The sequence below is a fragment of the Melanotaenia boesemani genome, chromosome 11 (assembly GCF_017639745.1).
Source record: "Melanotaenia boesemani isolate fMelBoe1 chromosome 11, fMelBoe1.pri, whole genome shotgun sequence".
Lineage (NCBI taxonomy): Eukaryota > Metazoa > Chordata > Actinopteri > Atheriniformes > Melanotaeniidae > Melanotaenia > Melanotaenia boesemani.
The window spans coordinates 24700402-24728179 of record NC_055692.1 but is presented as its reverse complement, the minus strand read 5'-3'; the positions used below and the strand labels follow the sequence as shown (position 1 = coordinate 24728179).

The following is a 27778-nucleotide window of genomic DNA, read 5'->3' as shown; positions in this document are numbered from 1 at the left end:
CAGCTGCTGCTGGCTGATCCTGCCCTGGCTTACAGTCAGATAGTAATGCCTATTAATGAAGAATGTGGAAGAAAACATTTAAAAAGTTCAAAGTATTGTAACATCTTCTAGACAATCAGAGAACAGCTGGAGCTGTTAAAGTAGTTAAAATGACACTTTAACTTTAGGTCTGTTCAGTTTTGGCCAGGGATATTCTTATTTCTCTTTCTACTGTTTTAAATTGAAATTAAATTAAATGCATTTTTCCAGACTTTACCTGAGTTTGAGTTTACAAGATTAATGTCTATGTGATTCATTCGCCCATTAAAGTCCATTTAAATAAAAAAAAAAAAAAGGTTGCTTTTTTAGGCAAATGTTATGCAATTAAACTGTTTGATACATATTCATTTTCTTTTTGTTCTCTCACTTTACTTGACAGGAAATATACATGGATACTTTCAGCATCCAAAGCAGAAAAAAATCTAAAATTTCTAAAAGCCTAAAAATCTGTCTTTTAAACCCAGAAGTGCCTCACAATGAATAACTTACACAAACGAAAGTAGTGGAGCCTCATGTGAGTATACGATGAAGTTTGTTGATAAAGCAGAGGACAAAGAACAAAGCGATGGAAAGAACAAGAAGAAAAAATGATCATGGTACAGCAGAGAGAGGTGTCCATGTCTCTAATTCTGCAAACAAACAAAAAGTAAACACAGGCGAAGGAAACACTGTGACACTTGATGCTGCTGATCGCTCCTCCACCTGCTCACTCAGGTTTCCTAGGAGACCATTCTGTCAGCCACTGGACAAAAGCAGCGCAAAAAGCCAACACCTCTCTCCCCCCCAGGTGCTCAGAGACAAAAGAGGGAAAAAAGTGATACAACACCTTTGTTAGCTAAGATTAAAACATCTTGCATTCACAGCCTCCCTCCCATCCTCTCTCCCCAGAGGTAACTCTACCAGGCGAGAGATGTACTGTAACTGTCCGTGAACTCTCTCTCCATTCTTGGATGGTAAAAAAAAATCTGCCTTATTATTTCTGTTTCCTATTGTCTGACTGTCTTTGTGGTGTGTTTTGTGATGCTGTGATTAGCTGATCAGACTTGGCGAAGGGTGAATGAGCCTGCATATCCTTTTGCTGTGGTTTTCCTGTGATATGGGTATAAAGTTGGTGATGTGACTAGACTTGTGCCCCAGCCTGATTGTTAATGAAACAGAATAGTTTCTGGAAAAAAAAAAAAAATCAAACAAATAAAATCCAGCCTTGCCCTTCCATATAGGAAATCTGACACAGATAATAACTGCTTAGGAATGCACATATAAACATGCTGCCCTGCACACTTAAGAAAAGTTTGCTCTTAATGATAGTCTTATCCATGGACCCTGATAGCATAATTCTTTTATGTGTATATCCCTGATACATTAGGCAACCTTTTTGTTTTTTACACCTGACAACATTTATGCAGTCACTGTAACTGTTATTCCACAGAGTGGACCACCAGTCTATCACTGCATTGATGATGGGGAGGATGGCCCAAAGACACACCATCTCTCCACAGGGGGGTTTCAGCCAATCTGGCAACCACAGTGGGAGGTCTCAGTCACAACAAATACTCTGGGACCCAGACCATTTACCTACCTTTCTCCACCCACTTTGGCTTCAAAGCTGAGTTTACAAATGAATGTACCTGTGGGTAAACCATTTATTCTTTTTTTACCCACACCTCTAACATTTCTTTTTACATATAAAACAGTTTAACAGGGGTGGGTGGTGGTGGTGGTGGGGGACCCAGAAACACCAAATTTACTAGATCATGGAATAATTCCATTGTCCCTGATTAATAAAATCAGAAAATCTTTAGTTATATGGCCACAAGCTGAATTCCACACAATGTCAACTTCTAAAGAATCCAAGTTGGGTGATATTTCCAGGATTATTATTTTATTAGGGGCCCACTGTATTATCTAAATGGTCATCTTAAGTTTTGTAGCCAGAAGGGACTCTCAAGGCATGAATCTGAATAAGAGCAAAGAGATTTTCATTCATAACATTTCTCATATGTCAGTAAAAGTGGCCCATCTATAATAACTCCTCAATCATATGTCATATTATAAATAAAATGGGTGCATTGTAAAAGAAAATAAATAAATAAATGAAAATAATAAAACAAACCTGGCATGACATGTCAGATCAACACAGAATGTAGACCCTTCCAAAAAACTATTCCTTATCCGATAGTTTTGTTTCCTTTATCAATGCCTAAGCTTGATGAGAAACCCATGTTCACTACACCTGACCTAACAGCTGTTTAAACAGGGATCAAAAACAAAAGTGAAAAGATGAAAAATAAAAAAGTGTCTTGTTTCCGACATCAGAGACCATATACCAGGGGTGCCCCAAATACACCATATCCTTTCTTTTTCACTTATAAAGAGTTGTTTTATTTTATCCCTTTTTATCAAATGAAACTTCAAAATGAAGTTTGAAGTCATTGCCAGTGCTCTGACGCCAGGACAACTTGTACATCTGAAAATGCTTTTGCATAGCAGCTCTATTTGATGCAGGGGGAATGACGTGGCTAATATCAACTAACACACTTTAAATGGCAAATATGACAACATAATCACTGAATTTGAAAGCTGTAACCAACCCATCACATTACCTTTCTGTTCCAAGTGTGTAGGAGAAACATTTTGAAGCTATGAATATAATATATCCTCTAGAACCAGAATTCTAGAAACAGCACTGCAACATGGTGAGGACTGTTATTTTCTGTAGATACGAATATCTTGTTCTATGTAGTCACATGATTCTACTCCAATGAAATCAACAAGTGTTACGTTTCATCTCTTCCAACCGACAAAATTAAGTTCACGTTAGTATAAGTCATAATGCAAATAGTGATAGTTTTCTTCTTAAGCTCTTTGTTTTAAGGTGAACATCTCAAACAGGAAAAAAAAACAAACTCTGAAGTCCTACATATTTCATTCAAAAGCATGAATGCAGGCAAGAACACTGTGTCTCTGTTGTGATTTGTTCTAATACTTAACGAAAGAACTGTGAGCTTTTGCGGTCTCAGCCAATATTTAACTCATCCTGTATGTTTAGATGAGCCTGTGGTTTCATGTGACATTTCAAAGACACCAAACTCAACAGGCCCTTTGATTTTGATGTGTGCTCTTTTCAGGGAATGGGGAGTGGATAATGCATAAGCCTCTCCTCAAACCCTCCCACTCTGTTCCGCTACTCAAACAAAATGCCCAGATAATGAAGCTGGGTGAGAAAGTTTAAAGTGGAGGTGTATTGAGGGGCTGTGTAAGCTGGCCTAATCCTCCTTCACTGCATTTGTTGTGTCATTAGAGCTGTATGGCTTGTGGATCATGTGACATTGGTCCTATTCACTTCTGCAGCCAGTACACTGCAGACATCCAGTGTTGTGTTGAAAGTCACTATATGCCACAGTAGATTCTTAAATGTGGGGGCATCCACTAGTGACACCACAGGACCTCTGCACTGGAGATAAAAACATGGTAAAATCAAGTGACAACATGTAAGTAAAACAAATAAAAACAGACTCTCCGAGATTCACTCAGCAGCTTTATTATTGTGCAAATCTCCAGCAACACAGTAGCTGAGAGGCAACAAGTGCTCTGTATGATTAGACAACCTGGCTCCATGAAAACACTGCTAATATGGTATGGCATCCTTACTTTATAAAGAGTGAAAGCATGTGATCTTCTCTTTCAGTTTGCTAAACTTATTGAGATGCCTTCATGCAAACGGATTCATCCAGCAAAGGGCCAGAGCTTAGAACTGGTTCTCTCCAACACAATTATCAATTTAAGACTGTTTAAGAGGCTGCTGATTTATTCATATCTTAAGCCGGAAGAAAATGAATCCTCTACAGGATACAGTACTATGATGAGTTACAGTATAGTAATTGTGCATTTGCTTTTTTAATCATAAAACACAACATTTAAACAATTTTACCAGGGAATCTAATGTCCCACTATAATCATGGTTATTCAAGTTTTCTTTAAAACTGAGACTCTTAATGAGTCTAAGTCAAAAACTGAGACAAAATGGCACCATCCAATGTATATGGCTGAGGTTTTATCAAGTAATCGATCCAATTACACCAGGGAAGGGAGTTTATTCTGCAAATAAGTGTTTATTGACAAGAAATAAATGCTCCTTATTCAAGAGCTGAATGACATTTATTCTCTATTTAAGGAGAAAGGCCCTGCAACTACATACTTACTTTGGTGAACCATTTAACTTAACGTATTTATAATCAGTGGTAATGAGTGGGTACTCTACTTTGTGCAGCTACTGTACATTCTGTGTAACTGTATAGTAACATACAGTGCTGACTGAGGTAGCAGAGATTTTTTTTTCCATTTAGATGTAAACCGTACAACTTAGGAAAAAGATGAATAAATTCATATACAGTACAGTATGACAGAACAAAATAGCAATATTGCTTTTGGCTACAGTTCTTATTGCTGGCTCATACAAATGCTAACATGGCTCAAATGGGAGAAGCAGTTTTGATTACAGCTTCTTTTTATTCTAAGTACATCTAAACCCTCAATATGTAAATATCACTGCCACCTACACTAAACCCCTTACATGCTAACTGGATGTACCAGACCCACTATGTCCGTAACACTCAACACAGCTTCACCAAACAGTATGGGCAAGGTTCATCGCATAAGAACTGTTTTAAGACTTTTTCCGATACTTCAAAAACAAAAAAAAAATAAATGTAAGGTCAATTTGGCCAGTGAATGACAAAACAAAAGCACACTATCAGAGTACTTGAAGGCATGGCTGATTTCTCCCTAAAAAATGGCTGATACTTATGTGAGATCATCTATACTGAAATTATTTGCTGAAACTTTGATACATTTAACAGAATTTTAAAAGCATTTGTTGTGTCTAAATACTTGTAGGCAAACTACTTTCAGCACCTGCGCTTGTCCTGAATCGGGACTGTTAAGTCTGATCTCATTTGGGCTGTTCTTTGACCTGATGCTCCCGGAGAGCACCGGTATAGGTAGCCGTCCACACATGCAGGGCTGTTCCAGCGGAGAGGGTGAGGAAGAAGAGGAAGGCAACTTGGAAGCCAAACCAGTCCACCACACCTCCAGCCAGAGCGCTGAACATCAGCTTTCCCAGCACCTCTAGAGTCGCCAGGAAACTGTAGTGGGTGGCCTAAGAGAAACACAGAAGAATGACAGCAAGGGAACAAAAACATGGGAGGAGGAATGATGAGAAGAAGGATTACAGCAAGATTATGGGGAAAGAAGTGAAAAGGGAAAAGGTAAAAAGGAGGGAGTTTGAGAAGTAAGATGGAAATAGGGAGCAGAAGGAGAAAGTACGGATGTTATCAAAGGTAAATTGCTCTTAGGCTTTCATAAAAAATAAAAAACAATTAGTCACAATAGAGTGAAGATGTAATCTGAAATCTTGAGGAGAAAAAGTGCAAGTAAAAGGGCAGAGTATACAAAGAAAAGACTAGAAGCCTGAAAGAAAAGCATGAGATCAATGCATGAGACGATGGAAAGAGGCCAGACGAAGCGGAGTATCTGATCCCAGCCTTAAGGCTTTCATGATGGAGTGAGAGTAAAAGAAAAAGAGAGGGACAGATTACCTAATCTTTGCAAGCCTTCTCTCTGCCCATGAGCACCACATTCAACAGGTCACACTGACAAACACAAGACTCTAGTGACACTTACACCACTGACTGAGCAAAATAATTCATTAGAATCAGAGTTCTTTTATTCTTAATTTAACTCATCTCAAATGCTTCGATTACAACCTTAAAAACCACAAATTTATTCATTAGAAGTCTGCATTCTTAAATAAGCAATTCATTCATATTGTTACTCTTATTGTTATTCTCATTAAGTTACTCTTCTGAATTTTTACAGGATTAAAAATGTTTTTCAGTGTTATTATTTCCACCAAAATTTCAGAAAAAGAGTTGCAATAACTAAGTTATTGATCAAGATGCTGGGCAGACCATTAATCAGTGACTTTTTGGTCAATTCATGCTTAGTTTCTTTAGTTAAAACAGAAAAACACTCTTCACAGTACACCGGTGTGTAAATAGGATGATTTGTTACTTTTCTTTTTCTAATTGCATTGCAAACATGACACATGAAGGTTCACTTTGGACTGGAAAACTGGTTTCTCACTGTTTTGACAGTTTGACAAGTCGTAAATCAGTTAAAAATACTGCAGACAGATATAATACTCAGGTTGTCCTTTCTGGGTGATCTAGTCGAGAAAAACAATTGAACAGAAAATCTTTCACTGGGTAATAAAGAGTAAAAATAAAATTATATGAATGTGGTGAGAAGCCATGAGTAACTCCAGAAAACATGCCTTAGCTGTGGTCTGTAGGCTGATGTAGAGTGCTCTGAGAGCCTGTGTGACCACAGCTAAGTGGAGTGTCTTTATTCTGAGCAACTTGTTTAACAGATTTGGTTTCTTTCTCCAGGGGATCGTTAACAAGCACTCACACTATCAGCTTTCTGTTACAGGATAGCGCTACTTTCAATAACACACACATATGTACCCACGACGAGCACTGGCGATCTAATGCCTTCCTGTCCTGTGCACGCACACGCACATACAGATTCACACACCACTGTATATGTGTCATGAGAACCTCTCAAATGAACTACTCATCATCATACATTTCCTGTTAATAATTTGAATTCATAAAAGATCCCTGATACCTGTGCTATCGTCTCTGGATTTCTCGTTTGTTTTTCCTGCTTCTGCACATTAAGACTCGCAGCAATTTAAATGATAATTTGTCACCTTCAGAGACTGACGGCGTGACATCTGTAAGACTGTGAACAAGGATCACCTCCAGGCAACAACGGCCCAGTTACGATAGGGACAAAAGGAGTTACTGTATGTCAAAGAGGGGAAAACGACAGAGAAGAAAAAGTTTGAGGAAAAGAAAGCATTTAGAAGACTACTGTACAAAGCGACAAAGAGGCACAGTGAGGTGGTTGCAACCACAAAGCCAGGAGGAAAGGAAGAAAACACAAAGCAATGAAAAGAAACTGGGTGTGCTTAGATTGGAGATTTTCCAAGAGGAAACAACTGATGAGAACTGACAGGTATAGGTAACAGTGGGTGTGGTACTGTATGCTAAAGATTTCCCTCTTTGGCCTCTCTTTGACAAGCACAGGAAGTGACCTAACATTAGAATATAACACAACTAAACCAAGACAGATGATAGGAAAGACAAGAAGGGACGGACATACAGCTCAAAGAAAAGGTTGTTTTCTGTTTGTAAAGCCACAGGAGATGACCTAACTGTACTCAACAATACAATTAACACTAAAAATGATAGTGACAGGGGACCAATTTTGTTATATAACAGAATCCTAGGACTCCAGAATGAGGCAGGAGTAGAGTCTTTGTTACCTGAATGCTGTCCTCTGCCCTCTGGGTACAATGCATCATTGTAGTGAAGGTGAGCGTTGTGATAAGACCTCCCAGGAAGTGTTGAACACTCATGCTGAGGACTGCCATACCTAAGAAAATATACGCAAGCAAGCTAAATGAATCAATGCCAGTCACAAAATATCTTGTGTCCAGCTACAGTAAACAATACAATGTGTTTCTCTCACAAAAAAAATGTATTTTACACTGTTGTTGCTTTCCTACACCTCTCACTGTTCTATGTAGAAGTCAAAGCAGAGAGACAAAGCAGCACAAAAAGGTAATCTGCTGAAGTGTCACCCCCCCCCATATCCCCAAAACACATGTAGTGTTATCCTCTGAGGGGAAGAGGCAGAGCAGTGTGAGTGGAGAACACAGAGGAACCACAGAGCCTATCTGTCTCTGCTCCCACGAACACTGAATTATTCAGTCAAGCCGCCAGAGTTTTTGCCGAATAAGAGTCTTCAGTCAGCGACACGAGGCTGTGTGTGGAGTCAGACAGATACACCGCCTGATCAGACTGGAAGAGTGGGAAGCGAAGTGTTATCATGTAATATTGAAAATCTAAAACTGAATATTTTCGTGTTTTTTTCTTTTTGTATTAAGTTTCTTTTTTTTAAAGCTTTGTTCTGGGTTTTCAAACAAAGGAGAGAGAGGGCTCAACTTTCAGTTTGAGAGGTTTAATAGGGAAACAGACATCTCTGACAGAGATGAATTATGTGGATGTGGCTGTGCAGTACAATCAAAAGTGTCATTCAGACATTTACAACTAAATGGGCAAACTGAACAGAGACCTCTCCTGTTCATAAACGCCCACTGCATCATGCACTGATGTGCTGTACGGCCGAAATACTAAACATCTGTTTAAATGCTTGGGCTTGAAGTCACTGGTTTTAACCAAACACACTTGCAGGGTGGTCTCGCTGCATTTAAAAATTTATTATATCTTTCCGTGTATGCCTTTTAAGCCAGAACTGATGGCCACAGGTTGAGCATTGGTGTCACGTTTGAAAATGCAGAGGTAGGGTCACTGGTGATAAGCCACTGATACACACAGCCAGTGAGAGAGGAAGTAACAGAGGTGAATCGAGACCACATTGGTGTTTACCAACACACATCAAGATGGCATCACAGAACTCACCCCTCTCACCAACAGTGTTGTCATCACTGTCAAGCACACACTGATGCGGGGCTGATCCGCATCAGTTTGGCATGTGTGGATTAGCAAGGATGAACAGTAGTGGGTTAATGAAGGCATCTTTTTTTTACTGATGAGGTGCAACTGATTTGTGAAAAGGACTTTTAATACCATGTGGTGTGCACATTTGCCTCTATGGAAAAAAAATGTATATTATGAAGTTTCGCTACTCTTTTTTAAGGTTTTATGGAATTTCTTTAAATGCCTCTTTGTGTGACAATGTAAGCTGACAAACAGACGACACACTATATTGTGCAAGCTGATGGTGTGTTGAAATTGTATTTTTATTTTTGAAGGCTGTCTTACCTTTCATGAGTGGTGATGGTTCTAGTACAGTGAGCAGAGAGCTCTGGAAGACCATGCTGACGGTTCGCAGCACAAACACACGGCGCATCAGAGCCCCGATGCTGAGGACAGAACAATAAAAAAGACAAGTATGAGAGATGCTCGCTAACTCCGAGTTATACATGTTCAAATAAGTAGTGTGAGGGTTGGTGGCAGAGCGTCAAGGTTGGTATCATTGCACTTAGAGGCATCCAGAGTTTCTTTTTCATGTCACAAACAAACACATTGAGACACACACACATTTGCATGTGCTGATGTGCATAAGTAAACAAGTCCCCAGACACTAATTGATTCCCTGTTAGTGCAAGAAAATCATCCCCCCGTGGGTTTTGTTCATGACGTAATCAATAACCTAAGGAGATCCCCAGCATGAGGAAAATAATTAATCATTGTTAACATACATACAAACACACAGACACACGCAAACATGCACTCACACTGTTGTGTGACAACAGGGATTAACAATGCCAATCACTCAGAGGATACCTGCCACTCAAAGGACTGTGTGTGTGTGTGTTTGTTTTTTGTGTTTAATTATTTATGTGTTAAAAAGAAGGTTGTGTGAAGCCGCATGTCTGATTTAAAAGGATCGGTGGACTAACTAAAACCAACTTACCCGTTGACTTGCTTAAAGTGGGCATGACGTGATTATTTCCTGTCACGTTCTTTATTATCTTGGGTAGCTCCATAATAGTTTTTCACCTAGCATAACTCCAAATAGTCTGGGATTTTCTTTCTGATTGGTCAACTGCTTGAAGGCTTGTTAAGGGGGCAGAGGAAAGGGTAGAGATGACTTGTGAATGGCTTATTCTTTGTACACTTCTTTGTATACAAAGTGTGTGAGGACTGGAAAATCCAGATTAAGGTTGCTTGTGTAAGTAACTCCATGTTTCTCAACAACTGTAAAAACAACAAATGAATACTTTCAATAGCCTTGTAAATAAATGTATTAACATAAAGTAGTGTTAGCTGCCTTTTCACTTAGTGTACCGATGATGTTTGTTCTAAAATCCTTTCATACTCAGGCCCTTTTGATGTTGGAATGATCACAACTTTTAGCTTGGTCTCCTCAGAAAACCAGCATCGTTCTGGGCCTTGTTAATTAAACAGTCATCTGCAGAGTATTGAAGAAAAAAAAATGTGTTGTTGGCCAGGAAAGACCAAGTGCACCTATGTATCCAAAATCGCTGGATCTTTAAAGTAGATAGTCAACTTGCCCTGACAAACAAAAACATTTTCTTAAACCCATCTCCAAAACAAAAAGTGAAATGCTCTGGGTAGTGGGGGATCAGTTATTCCTTATGGCCCAAGAAGTTGTGCTGGTGGTTGAGGGTTAGGCCTCAACCAGCTAAAGAATTTCAGAATTCATGGAAATTTGTGAACAATAAAGTGATAGTAGTCAAGTTGCTAAAAGAAAAGTCTTGCAAATAAGACTTCACCACTAATTTGAGTTCCTTTTGCTTAAAAATACTAAAATATGCAAATACCTTTTTGTTTTTTATATTTTATTTTAACATTGGGAGATGTTTAAGGTGATTACATTATTTATCCACAGCAGAAAAGCCAAACATAAGTTGCCATGGAGAATATTTCCAATTTCTTGGTATATGGGTTCACAAAAAAAACATTTTCCTGGAGGCCAGCGTAATATCATAAATTGTATTTGTTATACATTTTATTTCTGTACTATACATTCCCTTTTTTGTTCCTTTCTCTTAACTTTCAGACAAGCTTTTCTTTACCTCCCAGCTGGAAAACCAACCCCGCACCATTCACATGCTAAAGACATTCTTCTCTTTGCTTCTCCTTTACCTCCATTCTCAATGATAGCCTTTCATATGACACACTCTCAAGAGATGCTGAGCTGTGTGTGTATGTTTGTGTGTGTGTGGGGGGGGAGAAAGAAAACCTGCCTTGCTGCCACCTCACACGGGCCAGGCTCAGATAAGAATAACCATGTTCTCAGGTTGCCAGTGGCAGTTTTAAAGGGGTCACTCACTGACCACTCAGCCGTTTCTGATGGTAGAGAGGATAAACCTTCCAACTGAGCTTTTAGAGGTGGGACAACAGCCTACTGGACAGCCTCTTCTCTGTGTGCATGTGTGGGTGACAATAAGAGGTAAGAAAATAGTATTCATTTGGCACAGAAGGGTACATACAACCAAAAACGATAAAATTTTCTCCTGTAGAATTGTACATGTACTTTTAAGCCCTCAACAGGGACAGACTTAGTCTCTGCAATCAGTCTTCATTATTTTAAAAGTATTTTAAAGCATTGTTGATATGGTTCAAAATTATTTCTTGATTTTAGTAAAATATGTTTTAAGTTTCCTGATTTTGTGTGCATGCACAGATTTAATCAGTTTTCAAATTATCAATCATTTGCTAAAACTACACACCATATCTCTCACAACAAGACAGGTGTTGTGTACTTTTTATCTCTAGAAATGGAGGGAACTGCCAAGGATCCTAGTATCTTCACTAGGAGCACATTGAATTTTCTGAACACAACATTTTTTAAAAATAAAATCCCATCAGAAATGTAATGAACAGGGAATGTTACAGGGAACACACATTTAATGAACTTATATGGCTCCAGCTATACTCAATAAATTAACAATACTATACCAGATTCTTGTGTAAAGTGCGGAAATGAAAAGGGCACTATCTTTCATTGTCTGGGGTAATGTTCCCAAATAAAAAACTTCTGGAAGGAAATGAAACTGTGTATTGATGACATATTAAAAATAAAAATACATTTAGAACCAAAATTGTTCCTGTTAGGAAGTTACCCAGCTATTGGCAACAGAATGTGAAAACAACAGCTATTTTTAGATATAGCTCTTATGTTGGCTAAAAGAGTCATTGCATGTGCTCGGAAAGATGTGGATAGACCAAGGTTTGGTAAATGGCTGTCAGCACTGATAACAACCTTGCCCTTGGAAAAAAATCACACATATGATCTGGGGTAAGCAGCGAATCTTTAATGACATCTGGTGTCGTTTGGAGGCTTCCTAGCCAACGAAGACCTGTCCCATATAATGGAAGTACCTGGGGATGACTAATAAGTGGCCCTCTGCAGTTCATGTGGACTTGTTTGTGGTCCGGTATTCAGTGGTATATCTCCAGTGTAACTTAATTTTGCCTATTTAGTTAATTAGTACGTTTGTGCATGGAAGTACGGGCATTATACAGTTAAGACTATCCTTATTTCCTCTTCTTTTTCCCCGTTTTCATTCATATGATAATCTTACTCTGTATGCTTTTTTGTGTATGTTGGGGAATAGGTATGTTCTGTGGGGTTAGAGGCAGGAGCATTATGTTCTATGTATCTTAAATCTTTGAAAAAAATTAATAAAAACATTGTTGGAAACAAATGCAAAATATTTTGTTTCTGAGTGCTGCTGCAGCTTCTCATCTCACACAGCCATGATGGTAGAGATGGCATTCTCAAGTGAAGTACAGATCAGGTTTCTCTTGAGCTGATAACTATGCTGTTTCTGTAGTGCAGGTAAACCCTCAGGAGTACAACACTGACAGTTCAATAAGCCTAAACATGTAGAAGTGATATTTTTTGCTGCCACCATGCAGCACCGCAGACATACAATCGCTGTTTGTCTGGCAAGCTAGTAGGAATTGTTTTAACGATACATGTTGCTATAGGAAGACTGTGACCCCATAAGGATCTTATTATTATATATTGCTTGGCTCTCTCGGTCACTGTTATAAGCATGTCTGAACAAGCAGGGAGGGAAGTTAATGTAATAGCTGGACTTCACTCATGTGCGCCGGATGACTTGCGAAATTCAGATGGGGTGCAGGGCGTGTTTTGCTCCTCTTCAAAACAAGCGCAATGAAAAACAGCAAGTACACTAAGGCTTTGAAAGGGCTGGCACAGACACGATATTGCAAAAAAAGTTTATAAAATATAGGATATGACCCATATAGTTGAAAATTATATGACTTTTCGTATAACCTGGAGGATTTACCCAGCATTGAAGTGATTGACATCGCCAAGTATGTCATGCTTCAAACCTCATATTATACTGTGAGCCAAATAAAAGCCTTCAAAAGCCTAGAAGCCTACAATTTTTTTGTTTGTGCTATTTTAATTATTTGGCTTATAAAATTATGCTATCACTAACAACGAGTTAACCACTGTTATTTTTATGTGCTTGGATCTACTACTCTGTAAACCCAAATTCCTGGTAGATTTGTATTTACATGTTGATGTTAAATCATACTGTATTTCTCCAATCTAGGTTAAGATCAGCTGCTGCACTAGGACAACCTAGTGCAGCAGCTGATCATCTTGGCTCACTAAAGATAAATCATACACAAAAATACTATAAAGCTGGTCTCAGTCATTGTAGTATAATAATCACAAAGTCTGTCATCAGTTTCTGTGTGTTAATCTGACAGTTACCTTAAGCTAAGTTTTATAGCATCTCTGGAAACTTGAAGCAGTATGTATGTGTTTTGTGTGTAAGAGCGTGTGAGTGATGGATTTACTGCTCATGCTGTTCTCACACCACACACCACACAGGGGGTCCCTAAGCTTTCAAACAAGGTAATGTTTACTAAAATTACTGAACACACAGTCCCACAAACCAACACACAAACACTACCCAATGAAGTGTGGAGAAAAACTTGGAACAGTTGTACTGATAAAAAGGTAAAAGAGACATCTGCTTGAAGGTAGGCTTCAGTGCACACAAACAGTTTGGAGAAAACAAATGGAAAAAAGATGAAGGTGATGATGATTGGTATTTTTAAATAGGAAAAGAGCACATCATGTGAAGTAATACTGCTGTTCACGGATTCTAGCTAGTGGACTATACTTAATAGGTTACATCTCATATTAATTTTTCAGTGATAAAAACTCACAATGAGCTCAAAAATAAATGATTCCTTTATGTTTTTTATTATTCTTATGTCCTGCATGCAGATGGAGCACATGCTGCGGGAATTGCTCCCGCTGAAGCGAGTGCTTGAGGGGTCAGGAAACCTGTTGTTCAGAGTCTTGCTGACTTCTGATCACTTCACTTGGAGAAATGTTCCCTAATTTCAAAACTCTGGCTGAAGAAAAACTTGTAATTCCAGTCTCCAGTGTGGCAGCAGAGCATGGATTCAGCCTCCAGAACAACATCAAAACAGCCACAAAAAGTCATAAGTTCGAGGCAAAAGTCCAAAACCTCATTAATAGCCTTGGCAGAAATCCCACTTGAGAAATTTGATTACGCGCAACGGTTCGTGCAATTCAAGTCCATGTAGATCAGGGAGAAGGAGTCAGACTGTGCGTTCAGGCCACAGCTGATGAACTGTTCAAATTTTAAGTGCAATCGTTAAATTTCATTGTTCAAATGCAGCTATTCGTTTTTTCACTGTGTAGAAAAAGTTAATGTATTCTTCAGCGTGATGTGTGATGGCATGGTGTGAATTTCCTGTTCAGCTTGTTCGGACTGAATATTAATTAAAAATTAATGAAAATGAAATGCTATTGAATATAACATTATTATAATATTTAAAAAAAAATATATAAAGTGATGGGTAAAAATAGATTAGGACAGGATTTTTATGACCCTGTCAGTCAAAATGACAGACAACAAAAAAGTCTAGAGCAACCTTTGATATACACAGATAAATCTATATAGATATCATAATTTAAGAAGGAAGTGGCCTAAATGCAGGACTCAGAGGCAGGAGGCAGACAGAATGTAGGAATAAAGGTTTTAATCCAAAAATCACCGAAAACTTACAGGGACAAAACAGAGGTGACAAGACAGGGAAACACAACGGAATCAGGACAGCAACTTGACATGAAGACATACAATGAACTGGCAGGATTTAAGTGCAACTGAAGGGTATACAGTATATACAGAGCCGAACTAACAGGGAGCAGGGGAATGAGCAAATCAAACCAGGTATACTAATGAACAGGAAGCAGAAAGCAAAACATAATACACAAGGGGAAATCCTACAAAATAAGACAAGGAAAATAAAACACAACAAGACTACAAAACCAAAACACACAGATCATGACAGTACGCTCTGCGGAGACTTGACGCGCACCTATTTCAGACGTGCACCCCTGCTTGCACTGCTGTTACGTGGAAGCACTCCCTTGTGATTGGTCGTTTGTAATTATGTGTTTCCAGATTTCTGGAGCATCTTGTTGAATTTGTGTGGTAACTGCTGAAGAGAAACTACAATACGACACCATCACTACGCTCGAGTGAGATAGCACATTTCACCAGCATCAGATACGCCTGCCAACTGCCAAGCAAAAAAGAAGAAGAAGTCGTTGCATCTTCGTAATGTCTGATTTTGACCCGAGCCGGCTGTAAGAATCCAAACACCTGTTGGCCCTTTAGAAAGGAAGGGTATTTTCTTGCATGTAGCTTGGTAACAATCATCTTCAGCATCATACTTGTTCACTAAATGTTCTACACTGTATTGTATGACTCTGCCAGTAGAGCTTACAAATCACCTGTGACTCGGGGTCACTCGTGCAAATATAAGATCTAAAATGTTTAGTTGATCAGTTAATAAACAGAAACAAATATTTTGTTTATCAGCCAAACCTGACTGTCAAATTTAAATGTAATGGCAAAAATGATTTCGATGCAGCCTCTGAAGTTTGATTTTATTTTTTTTATTTTTTTTTTTTAATGAGCGTAAACCCTTGGTTGTGCAAAACATGATACTTGAAGATATCTCACTGGATTCTGGGAAATTGTGCTGGACATTTTTATTATTTTTGCTCTTATTGATATCCTGAATAGCCATTTCATCAAGGAGTTTGGTAGCAGATTAATCCATATTTAAATATTTAGGTTCCACCACTCTGGATACCAGATAACTCCTTAGAAGGACGTATATATGGTGACAAGCAATAAAGATCTATAACTTTTATAAGGATTAATACTTTTACAGTTAGAAACCTGTAAAATTATACCACTGGAAAGCCACAAGTTTAGATGAGGACTACCTGAACTGAGCAAGCAAAAGGCCTCCTAGAGATGACCCACAGATGGAGAAGCCCATTGCAATAACACCGTTCCAGAAGCCGAGTTCCCTGGCAGTCATGTGGTGATCCAACAGGAAAAGAGGAAACATGGTAACTGCACCCTGCTCACCTGTACACACAGATATAGGAGACACAGAAAGACACAGACCAAAGAGATGTAAAAACACAAAGTGAGAAATAACAGGAGAATAAGAAATAAAGTGGGAAGGGAAACAAATGGAAGAGAGATATGGATGAGTTGAACAGTCACATATACTGGTGGTAGAATAAAGTTCACCATGTAACATGTACAGTGTGTCTCTGACTAAGCAGTACTATTTTTCACCTACAGTAAATATGCAAGATACTTCCTGAATACACATGCCTATTGCAATCACAGTCAAATACAATAAGGATGTTGTATCAAACTGTTTAGCCTTCAAGCCTGAACATGGTATCTCTTAGATGACGACTGCAGGATCAAATGAAGCATACCGATATGTGGCGTACCTAGCCCTATTCCTGGAAAGTGTCAATAATAGATGCCTGACAAGAAAAAGAATACCCTCAGTCACTTTATCAAACAGGGGACTAGCACTTTTCCTAAAGCATAAAAAGGAAAACACAACAAAAAGGCAAAAACTTCCACAGATGAAACAGACCTCACAAAGACCTTTCAGTCAAAATAAAAAGTTTCTGTCAGACAGTAAGACTTTCTCTGCGTAGCGTTGAGTATGGGGGTAATGTTCTGCTGAACATTACAGTAAAATATTCAGTGGTGCCGACTACACGGCATTATTATATTAATGGTGACTGACTTCAGAAAGACAGTGGGACCAAGGAGCTGTGTGAGTGACAGCTTGGCTCCCAGACTGCTGTCAAAGACGGCACAACATTACCAACGACTCACTCACTCAGTCAGCCAGGAGACAAACAAAAATAGAGGAAGAGGAACAAAGACAGATGAAACAGACTGAAAAAAAAACAACAAGAGAAAGCTGAGAGGCTCCCAATGATGGGGAATGCAGCAGCAGAATCAGAGTGTCACCGCTGTAACGGTGGTGTGACAACTCCGCAGAAATGTGGGGAAGGAAATGTGGATTGTCTGGGTTGAAAACACTTGTCTTTCACTTCTGTCACTCATGTGTTACTGATGGCAAATTACATACGCTCAACCCAGCCGAGACTGACTATGTCATGAAATTTGTGATTCAAATAATTCTAGACAATTAGCGGGAATCTTGACAACCAAAATCTATGCATCAAAATAATTATTATTCTTTTTAAATCTTAATTTATAAATAATTATTTATTATTATAAATAATAATTATATAATTACAAAATAATAAATAAGTGTAATTAACATGTAATATATTATAACAGATCACACTTAGAGGGTGTTGCACTGACCTCACATTTTAAACTCCATCATCCTTTGTACTGAACTGTTCTGAGTTGTATCAACTGTGTAGAAACCTTATTAGTTGTAGTAAACACTAGCAACAGCAGCACACATGATGCCAGGGTTGTTTACCCATGGTTCTGCACTCCTGTGTCTGCCTGCCTGTTGTTTAGCTCAAAGCTCAGAGCTTTCACAGTCCTGCCTTCAATTAATTAGTTTTTTAAAGAAAGGGTTTGTGGGGGAATATGGGGGATATGCAGAAAAGCACATCCAGGCTGATTATTCATTTCTATAAATATTCTCAAAGCAACAATTGTCCATTTCAGCAGGGATTTCATTAGACATCCACAAGGATTTAACAAAGTGGAAAAGGAGGAAACAGTGGGATGGGGGGGAAGGGAAGAGAGTGGATAAAAAGAGAGAAAGTGAAGGACAAAGAGAAAGTGGTATAAAAAAAACTAAATCAATTTAAAGCAAAGGAAAATAGCAAAGGGTCAAAAAAAAGGCAAGACAGAAGAAAAGAGATGTAGTGCATCATACAGAGAATAATACAGCAATAAAAAGATGTGAGATAAACATACGGCCAGAGATAGTATAACAGTCAGGTACAGAGATAGCTAAAGACAGAGTAAAAGGAGGAAGGTAGATGAAGAGAGACATTGTTTGGAGGTTAGTGAAGAGAAAACAGAGGAAGCTAGCAGGCTTTGAGAAAACTTCGGGTGACAGACAGCACATAAAGACAGAACTACTTAACATTATGAGGAACATTAACAAAAAGCAAGTGGGTTACTTTTTGTATCCCAATAATTCAAAAGGTGTCTGATGGCAACTGAAGCTGTCAGTGATAAAAATATGTTTTATGACAACTTCAATTCTTCACAGTAACAAAAAAGAATGGGCTCATTTCAGTCTTTGGCTTTCCTCGGCATATCTGGTCCATGTTCAAACAGCGACCAGGATCTCACAGGTAATTAACAATCAGATGATGTGCATCATATAATCAACAAAACATGAACAAAAAAGAGCCAATGAAACAAAAATGCATGCAAATGTTTTCCAGAACAATTGTTTAAGTAGAATAGAATAGAATAGAATAGAATAGAATAGAATAGAACTTTTTTGATCCCTTGGGCAGGTGCCCTGAGGGAAGTTAGATTTCCACACTTAAACTAGTCACCACAAATCAACATGTGTGAAGGACTCACACCCCAACTGAAGCCAATGGCCTTTTACAAAGAATAGCATTACTACAACCACCCAATTACAAAGTGTTAAAGTTCCATCTATCTATTTTCTTTGCCAGCTTATTCCAATTCAGGGATGCAGGGAAACTGGAGTCTGAACAAAAAGTAAGTTCTAATATCAGCATGTACACACTGGCTAAATATAAAGACAATGTCTGTCACTTAATATCAATCTGATAATAAAAAAAAAATCAAGACAGCAGCATTTGCACATATAGAGATTAAAGCCAAAATACAGTAACTCACTATATGTCAATCTGTACAATATTTATTATATTTTCAACTGTGTTTTAATTTTTTTTTATTTAGTGCCAATTTACAAGGTAAGTAATTTTGGGGTACTTCACATAAGTCAATATTAGGGCAGTTGGGCTTAAGTTTTAAGATCTGAGTGGGCGTGTCTAAATGTAGAAGGGGTTTGGTGGGATCACAGCAGGATAAGCTTGGGATGAAGGTGAGAGGTCGACGAGTACAGAATGAACAGTGACAGCGGAGAGTTCACTGAGGACACTCAGTCACCCTGAAGAACAACATAATCACCCCCCTTCGAGAGCAGGGATATAGAGACAGGTTCATACATACTACATGTTTAAGTACAGCACAACACACATCAAATACAGCTACTATCAAGCACCTTTTGCCTAACCAGGGAACAGATGAGATTTGTGTTGAGTTCCTTAAGGCCCTGGATGTTGTTGGTCTGTTTTTGTTGACTGGCCTGTGCAACATCACATGCAAGTCAGGAGCAGTGCCTCTGAATGGCAGATCAGGATGATGGTTATTCTTTTTAAAAGGGGGGAACAAAGGGTGTATTTCAACTACAGGGGGATCACAAAGAAGGTTTATACCAGGGTACTGATGAGTATATCAAAATTCAGACTCAAGATGAGCATTGTGGTTTTCACCTTACTTGCAGAACACTGAACCGGGTTTTATCCTTACAAGGGTACTGAAAAAGCATGGAAGTTTGCTCAACAAGTTTTCATTTGTTTTGTGGACTTGGAGTGAGTTTGTGATCATATCTCGCATAGTGTCCTGTGGGATGTGAGTGGAAGTACTGGGTATTGAAACTCGTTGCTACGGATCACTTGGTCCCAATACAACCAGTCAAAGCTCGATTTGCACTGCTGGTAGTAAGTCTGGCATGTTTCAGGTGGGTGTTGGGCTATGCCAGAACTGCCCCTTTATCACCAGTTCTGCTAAAAGTTATGAATGAAATTTCTAGGCATAGCCAAAGGCATGAGGGTTACCAGTTCAGTTGTGTTGAGAATACAGCTTTACTACTGACAGATGTTATGGTCTTATTCGCCTTCTTTTGTGGTGACTTGTTGTGCTTGTAGTCATCACAGATAACTATTTTCTTATGCACTCATTTGCCACCCTTAACAGCCAAACAGGTTGTTTATCACTGACAATCACAACAGTGATTCTACAAGTTAAATCAGATGAAAAAAGATTTTTATGGCATCAATAATAAAGGGGAGAATGACCTTCAATGATGCTCCAGATGTGTGCAATGGGCATTTGTTAGTACCTAAGTTGGAGCCTATGGTCTTCTGTCAGAAAAAGGGTGCCCATGAGCCATGGTACTGTCTAAAAGAAAAGAAAAGAAAAAAAACAGCAAACACAAGAAGCTGAAATAAACTCCCTCTGAAGAATAGCTCACCACACTCATAGGAAAAGTATGAACACCTCTGTCATCCATTAGGGACTCAGAGTGGAGTTTCTGCTCTTTCACAATACAAGTAATTTAGGGCACTTTACAACGTAAATATAAAAAAATTAATCGTGCGGCAGAATTGTGCTTGTATGTGTGTAAAAGGGGGTTGGATGGTAATATGGAGTGAGATCATAGGAAAATAAGCTTAGAAAGAGGGTGACAGGTTGATGAGGACAATGGGGTGAAAGCCTGAAGTCTGCACAGCAGCTTAAACAAAAGATCTGTCAAAACAGGTGAGATCACTGAGGACACTTGTACACCAGGTAGAATGACACTGTCATACCCCGCCAAGAGAAGGGTAAATAGACAAGTTTATGCATACTACATGTTTGAGCACAGCACAACACACACATATACATATAAAGGCCTATGCACAAACATGTGCATAGGCCACACACTTAAACTTTTCTGGTTCCCTGAGGACAAAAAAGTAATCAGAGACCTGTCTGTGTGCAAATTTGCAATATGTCATGCATATTAGCGTACATACAAAAAGATACAAGGAGTCCTTGCAGATTGATGTATATGTCAAGGAGTTCTTTATGGCATTCAGGGCGCATGAGTGTGAAAAAATACACTTCTCAGTGTGCAACCAAAGAAACTACAATCTCTTTACCCAACCCAACATTGTCAGGCTACTGGGCTGATTCTTTTTCTTGTTCAATTTAAATTTTTTTTCTTTTCTTTTGTTTTGGACAAATTATATAATACAAATATCCAATATGGTTTTGTAGTTCCCTTATTTTTATTACAGTATTTCTGCAATTAACAGACCAATATTAAGACAAATATTAAAGAAAATTGCTTGTGTATTTAGCTCATTACTTATGTGTAGAACATACTGGAGTTATAGACATCTATAATGATCATATGCGTTAGGATGGATAAATGTGTTTACAGCATTTTTGCTCTGTTTCTCTCTAGGCACCATGTGGTGGCTGTTTATTAATTCATCCCCTTTCAGCCTCCCTCCCAGAAGTCCTTCTTTCCCTGACTGTAAAATAGCCCACACTCTCTTCTCAACTTGTTTTCCCACACTAATGAATAAAATTAATAATGTCTGATACAGCAGCCCTAAAATAAATCATACTTATCAAATATTATAAAGTTTGCTTTTTATTAAAAGTATGGATGTGAGGATTCAACATTGTGGTTATTCTGGAAGCTGCAGATGATGGTGCTTCTGGGCTGTATTGTCAGTACAAGCTGTTTCTGATATTTTCATTACTGCAATAACATTATATGCTTTAAAAGTAGTGATAAAAAGAGACAAACATTAAAGAAGAGTATTAGAACAAAGCTTGACTTTTCCTTACCATCCATCCACTCCTACTTGGGTAACTCCCCAAAGGAAATCACAATCAGTTTCTATCTCTTCCCACCACTATTCACATCCCTTGTCAAACTTAGAGGGTTTACTAACTTTAAGCTTAGAAAAAACACCCCACTTGCACTACAGACTTGAGTTCACTTTCAAGAATTTTATAAGAATAAATTAAATTAGGCAAACCAAGGCATTTAAATTGAAGCAAACCTTTGGAAATGCAGTAAATTACAAAGATTGAGCAAAATAATGTTGTTCCCCACGCTGTCCTGTTATCAGATGCTTTTGCACATACACTAGAGCAGCGGTTTTCAAACTTTTTGTGCCACAACCCTGAAGATGAGTTGGTGTTCATGACCCCCACCACCACATGACAACTTAGTGATTAATTGATGTATCAAAAAGGTCATTTTGCAGCCATCCTCTGAATGTAAGGCTGGAAAACTGCCAGAATCATCATAAATAAGGAGGATAAAGTAGTTTTTGGAAGTTAACTGTTGTGACAAGGTACCTACATACCCAAAATCAGCTTCTCTCGCAGAGATAATGTCAAATTCAGATTTTTAATACAGCATGTGTACTAACATTGTTGTTTATGAGTTAATGTAGTAAGAAATTAAGGGGATGATTTTATCATTTTATTAAGATTTATCTCTTCCTTAATGGTTTATTTTGACAGCCCTGGTAAAAATCCCAAATTTATTTGATAAATGTAGGCTATATATTTTTCAAAATGACCTGGTGACCCTCCTGAAATGATCTTGCAACCCCCCATAGGTGTCCCGACCCCCCAGTTTGAAAACCACTACACCAGAGTACCGAAATGTTCTAGAGATGCTCTTGAGCTATATTATGTGAGAATGCAAATGTCCATTATATTTGCTCCATACTGAGGATTTTTCCATTCCTGAGGAAAAACTCTGGAACATATGTGGGTGAGGCAATGCATGAACATGTCAGCAAATAGTCTGAAGGATATGCTGTTATTGTGCATATGAGTGTGTGTGCTGGTGACACACACACTGCTGACCTGTATGCTGCTTTCTACTTGCTCCCTGATGTTCTGGCTCATATCAGTGTGGCTATATTATTAACGCTGCAGGTTGCAATAACTAAAGGAATAATATTGGGAGAAGGGAGTTTGTCCCACAATGTACAGTGACCCCTAAAAGTTCTCTGACATTTCAGCTACTGTTGTATAGGATTACAAAAATGTCAAAGAAGTCTGTATTTATTTTAAAGAAATGTAGCACAAGCATGTGTCAAGAAAAATATGCCTCAAGGAGAAGTTTTCTAGTGTTTTAATGATTATTTAAAATATATCAAATATTCCATATAAATGAAATTGGCTAGACAGCTAACAAAGTGTTGTCAGTTTTAGTTTGCCTTCCTTAAGTTTGCAAAACTATGAATGTGACAGTTGACAGGTTCCTCATTTCCTCCGTGTTTTAACTAGCAAAGCTTTCAGCTGTTCTACACCTATAAGTTGTTTTTGTTCTCCATGGCATTGACATGTGTGTTTCAAAGTGTTTAGATGAGGATCTGAGAGGGATTTTCTAATGCTGGTAATCAGCTGGTATCTGTTAGATCAGTATCCTGCTGAAGGAGCTATTTCAGTCATTTTAAAAGATGATTTTATCCATTTAAAGGTATTTATTTATCATTAAATACGCATGTACTCACTGATTCTATAACAAATTGTGAATAAGTTTCTATCTGTCTGTATTTGTCTCCTTTTTCTGATTATTCACAGAATAATGTGGTTGTGTCTGTTTATGGTCCTTTAAAACTGGTCTGTGCACCTTCTGTTATCAGCCTAGTTATTATCACTATGATCTACTATTAAAATACATCCAGTTGTGTTGGTTGGTTGATAAAGCTTTAAGTGGCCAGTTTTGCCTTCAACTAACCATTTAGAGAACTTACAGAGGAGATATTGGTTTAGTTGGTCTAAAATTCACGCAGGAGCCACCAGTTGAGCAACCGAAGATGTAAGTCATCAAATTAAAAATAGACATGCTCCATTGAGTTTAGTCAACCTTGTCCATAAGTTGTGTGTTTGTTTGTTTTTTTAAATCAACATTTAAATGGGTCTAATTATGATTTCTCATGTGATTGCCTAACTTATTTATCTTAGTAGAAATGTATTGTCTAAAGTTCTACTTTATGAATTTCAGCATGGACTAGTTTATCTTTTTCATAAAATAACTTGGGAATTAACTTATAGTTGAACAGACCAAATATGTTTTGGGAATACTCTAAGACAACGACATATTAAAATGTTTTCTTTTAACATTTGAGAGACTCAAAGCTTTTATTGTTTCCCTCTTTCCTGGCTTTTTTTCATTTTCTCTGCCGGCTTCCCTCCCCCTCACATCCTCCGTCCATCCCTCAGAGTTTACCCAGACAGTTCTCCCATCATGCCTGTAGCCTCAGATGGCACAGGGGTCACAGTTCAAACACGAGGCTGCCAATGATTGGCCACAATGTTGGACGCAGCACAAACTCACAGTTCATTAGCAGTAGATGAGGGAGAGGGGTTTGTGCTTTTATATGCGTGTGTTTGAGTGTGAGAAGTGGGGGATCCGACAGGCAGATTACCGGTCTCACACAAACATACCCACATACCCCTTGAACAAAAACAATACTGTCTCACATGGACAATTATGCTGGCACATCCAGGCCAAATCTAAAATATTACACAATCTCTCCAAGGTGGTAAGTTTTTCAATTATTACAGCAAGAAATGCTACAAAGTGACAAGGTTTCTAATACAGATATCAATCATGACCCTAAAATATTAAGAGTAATTATTGTTGTAATCATAAGCATCAGTCAATAATATGTTGTTTGCTTGTGACAGAGAGAGTGCTGGATTGGGGGGTGCTCACTAGACAGATTAGGGGGTCCAGCCAGCCTTCATATTTTGTCTAGTAGTGTTGTCTGCGGGGGCTTATCCGATTACTGAGCCACCCTTAACACTCTTTCAAAAACACACCCTCATACGCACAGTTTTAAAACAAAGGCACATACATTCATGCACTTACACGGGAAAGGACTATGCAAATTTGAGGAGACAATTATATTCCCACCACCCACATACACACATTCATGTAAACATACATCAGCAGGATGTGCCGTCTTCCATTTCAGTTTCTGAACGCCACAGACACAAAGACGCTCTAATCCTTACATAATCCCCTTCTGCTACCAAACATCAAACTCTGGTCATATCAACTCTCACTCCCACACACAAAAGCTTGACTGTTAGAAAATTACTTCAAAATTTTAGTTTTTATGGAACTAACATATTCACATCAAGCCTATGTGCAAAATCTCAACATGCATTTGAACTTACACGGCATGTTCATTCACATGCCTGAAATTTGTAGCTGTTGGGACTTTATAAACAATTGCTTCATCTACTCACTGTCTTTTCTTTTCATCATCTGCACACAGGATCTACTAGAACAGAATAAAATGCCCTGCAACAATTACTTTCCTAAACTTCTTTAATGAACTCGTTGTTGAGATTATTCCTCATAGAACACCAACAGAGACATCTAGTGGTGATCTCAGGGCACAACAAGTCAGCAACAGGGTGGAAGAACTTTTAAGTGGGATGAAAGGGACTGTTCGATGAAATATAATTTCTTATTACTTGCAGGATTTGCATTTTTTTAATCTATCTTTCATACAGAAAACAAATTAAATCAGATAAAATTAAATATGTGTCCCATGTCCACCTGGATGGACTAGGAATGCCTTTAGTTTAGTATTTCTGGGTTTTATCTTTCTTCCTTTACTCATTTTCAATGTGATCATTTGAACTTGGTCTGCACACACAATAAGATTAATAAATTTAAGATAATCTGCAACTATTAAAATAATTCATTTTTATTCTATTTGTCTATTGGTACACACTCATGGAAGGATTATACTACTAAGTTTTAGGCTGATTTATTCCTGATTCAATCCAGTCTGAGATTGTCATTGGTACCAATGCTTTGCCCAGATTATCCATTAATGTAAAGGGTTTAAAAATCCAATCTTAAACCTCTCAATCACATAGCAAACTCAGTGGACCACCATGAAAATATAAAAAAAATGTCTGATATTTACAAGTTAAGAAAATAGTGTTTATTGTTCTACAGTTGCTGAAACAGCTGCAGAAGAATGGTAGCTATTCTAGCTCTAAAGGGTCTGATTAAAGGGTATTATATTTTGCCCATCCAGGCCTTGCTGTAGTGAGCAGCATTGATTTAACCATCAGAAGGCACATGCAAGCTTCTGTGCTATGTCTGTGTCCCAAAGTTACTCATGCTATTGTCTCTCCAGTGTCAAGACTGTATGCTCTGCTCTTTATGACTGTTTTATATTGTTCTGCAATCATGTGGTTGCACAAAACATGTAATTGTCATTTCTCTTTAGTGACATGACATAGTTCAAACAACTATTAAAGAAAAAAATAGACAGGTAATCAGCCATATTATTTGGGAAAAAAGAGACAGTTTCATCAAAATAAGATAAGACAAAACACCTGAAAACATTGTGTTGACAGAAAACAGATATATCAGAAAACTAATAATTTCGTAGTCTTTGGTGTTTGTCTGCACTTTAAAACAGTATGTGCATATTAATCAGACTTACCTAGTTTGTATGTGAGCACATACAGTACTGTCCAAGGTGTGCCGGGCACGGCCAGCAGCTTTCTCCACACCCTCCATGGCCTTACAGCATCCACCCCCTGCCCTCCCCTCCTGCCGCCATCCACCTGCGGGCCCCTTATAGTCTCATCATCCAGAACAGGGGCTCCCCACACAAAGAGAGCTACCCCTGCATACACAAACATCAGCAACATGAACATCCAGCTCCATCCAGCAACGTCAATTACAGCCAAGAGCCCGCCTCCAGCAAACACAGATCCAGCCTTATAGCCTACAACTTGAGCAGTATTACCCAACCCCAGCTCCCCTCGTCCTTTCAATAACCCAACTGCAGCCCCGTCAACAGCAATATCCTGAACAGAGGCAAGGGTGTTCATTGCCAACAGAGTTCCGGCCACTCCCCAGATGTGTGCCTCTGGTGCCAGCACAGCACTGGTCAGGCATGTCAGAGCAAGTCCAGTCACTGTTCCCACCAACCAGCGGCGCTTAGTACCAAGTCGGTCAACCAAAGGGGCCCAGAGTACCTTGAGTACCCAGGGAAAGTAGAGGATCTTGGTAAAACCGATGCGGGTGAGAGAGTGACCAGCTCCACGCAAGTAGATTGGAAGCAGAGATGACTGAAGACCATAAGGGATGCCCTGGACAAAATAAAGCAAGCCCAGGAAAACGAGTTTGTCATTCATGATCTTCCTCCAAAAGTAATCCTCTGATAGAGCAAACACTGCAGTGGTCCATGGGTCAGGTTGCTGTCATTTTGATTAAAGCCAGGCTTTAAATAAACTGGTGGATTCAGATGAACTGACAGGCCTGAAATACAAGAAACAGTTGTATATAAATCATGGGTATTCACGGTGCACTTAAACCTTATTTAATAGCTCTAGCATGTAGCCTTAAAAGGCTGGGTCCTGACTGCAGTTTAAACCACAACTCAATTAGCAGTAACGTTAATGAGGCTAGCAAAGGCCCTCTCAAAGTCAAAGGTTCATAAACCCCCTACAATTTTGTTGTTACACACGTGTTTCCGTGTGTAATAAGCGTATTTCTGTATCACTGCAAAGTACGACTTTAAACAGTTGTCATTCTATCAGTCATTTGCCAAGCTATTAGCTAAGCTGTCATTAGCGGGCTAGCTCTCCTTCATACTAAGCGTCATTAACAAATAGCTGTAAACACATTTATACGGTATGTCAGTGTCACGTCCTTAATTTTCGCTACCAAATAGTAATAAAGAGTAGATTTACATGGGTAGTGAGAGACAGTTTTACACATACTGAGAAGAAAGTCGGTTAGTCCAGCGTTAGCTAACCGTAAAGCAGCCTCGGTTTGTTTACAGTAGTGGGCTGAGTTACGAAGTTGCCAGGTACTGTAAAAATCCCCTTTTGTGGATTAAAAAATAAATAAAAATTAGAAATCTTAAA

General features: G+C 38.6%; 1 protein-coding gene across 2 annotated transcripts; it reads right to left on the bottom strand.

Annotated features, from left to right (window-relative positions):
* Positions 1 to 3564: 3564 nt before the first annotated feature.
* Positions 3565 to 27703, bottom strand: mfsd3 (major facilitator superfamily domain containing 3). Of its 2 annotated transcripts, none has more exons than XM_041999744.1 (6): positions 27632 to 27703; positions 26344 to 27167; positions 15985 to 16132; positions 8955 to 9055; positions 7433 to 7542; positions 3565 to 5197 (listed from the first exon to the last, which is right to left on the bottom strand). In XM_041999744.1, the coding sequence occupies exons 2-6, from the start codon at positions 27041 to 27043 to the stop codon at positions 4991 to 4993; spliced, it is 1266 nt and encodes a 421-aa protein (XP_041855678.1). In that variant the 5' UTR covers positions 27044 to 27167; positions 27632 to 27703; the 3' UTR covers positions 3565 to 4990. The 2 variants fall into 2 exon arrangements, with proteins under 2 accessions (XP_041855678.1, XP_041855677.1); XM_041999743.1 differs by having other exon boundaries at positions 27602 to 27697.
* Positions 27704 to 27778: the final 75 nt, after the last annotated feature.

Excerpts from the sequence above, each read along its gene's own strand:
- mfsd3 (XM_041999744.1), bottom strand. The coding sequence starts at position 27,043 with ATGAATGACAAACTCGTTTTCCTGGGCTTGCTTTATTTTGTCCAGGGC. Across the intron at positions 16,133-26,343 it reads TGTGCTCACATACAAACTAG|GTGAGCAGGGTGCAGTTACC; the intron begins GTAAGTCTGATT and ends CTGTGTGTACAG. Across the intron at positions 9,056-15,984 it reads CTTTTGCTTGCTCAGTTCAG|CATCGGGGCTCTGATGCGCC; the intron begins GTAGTCCTCATC and ends TTCTGTCCTCAG.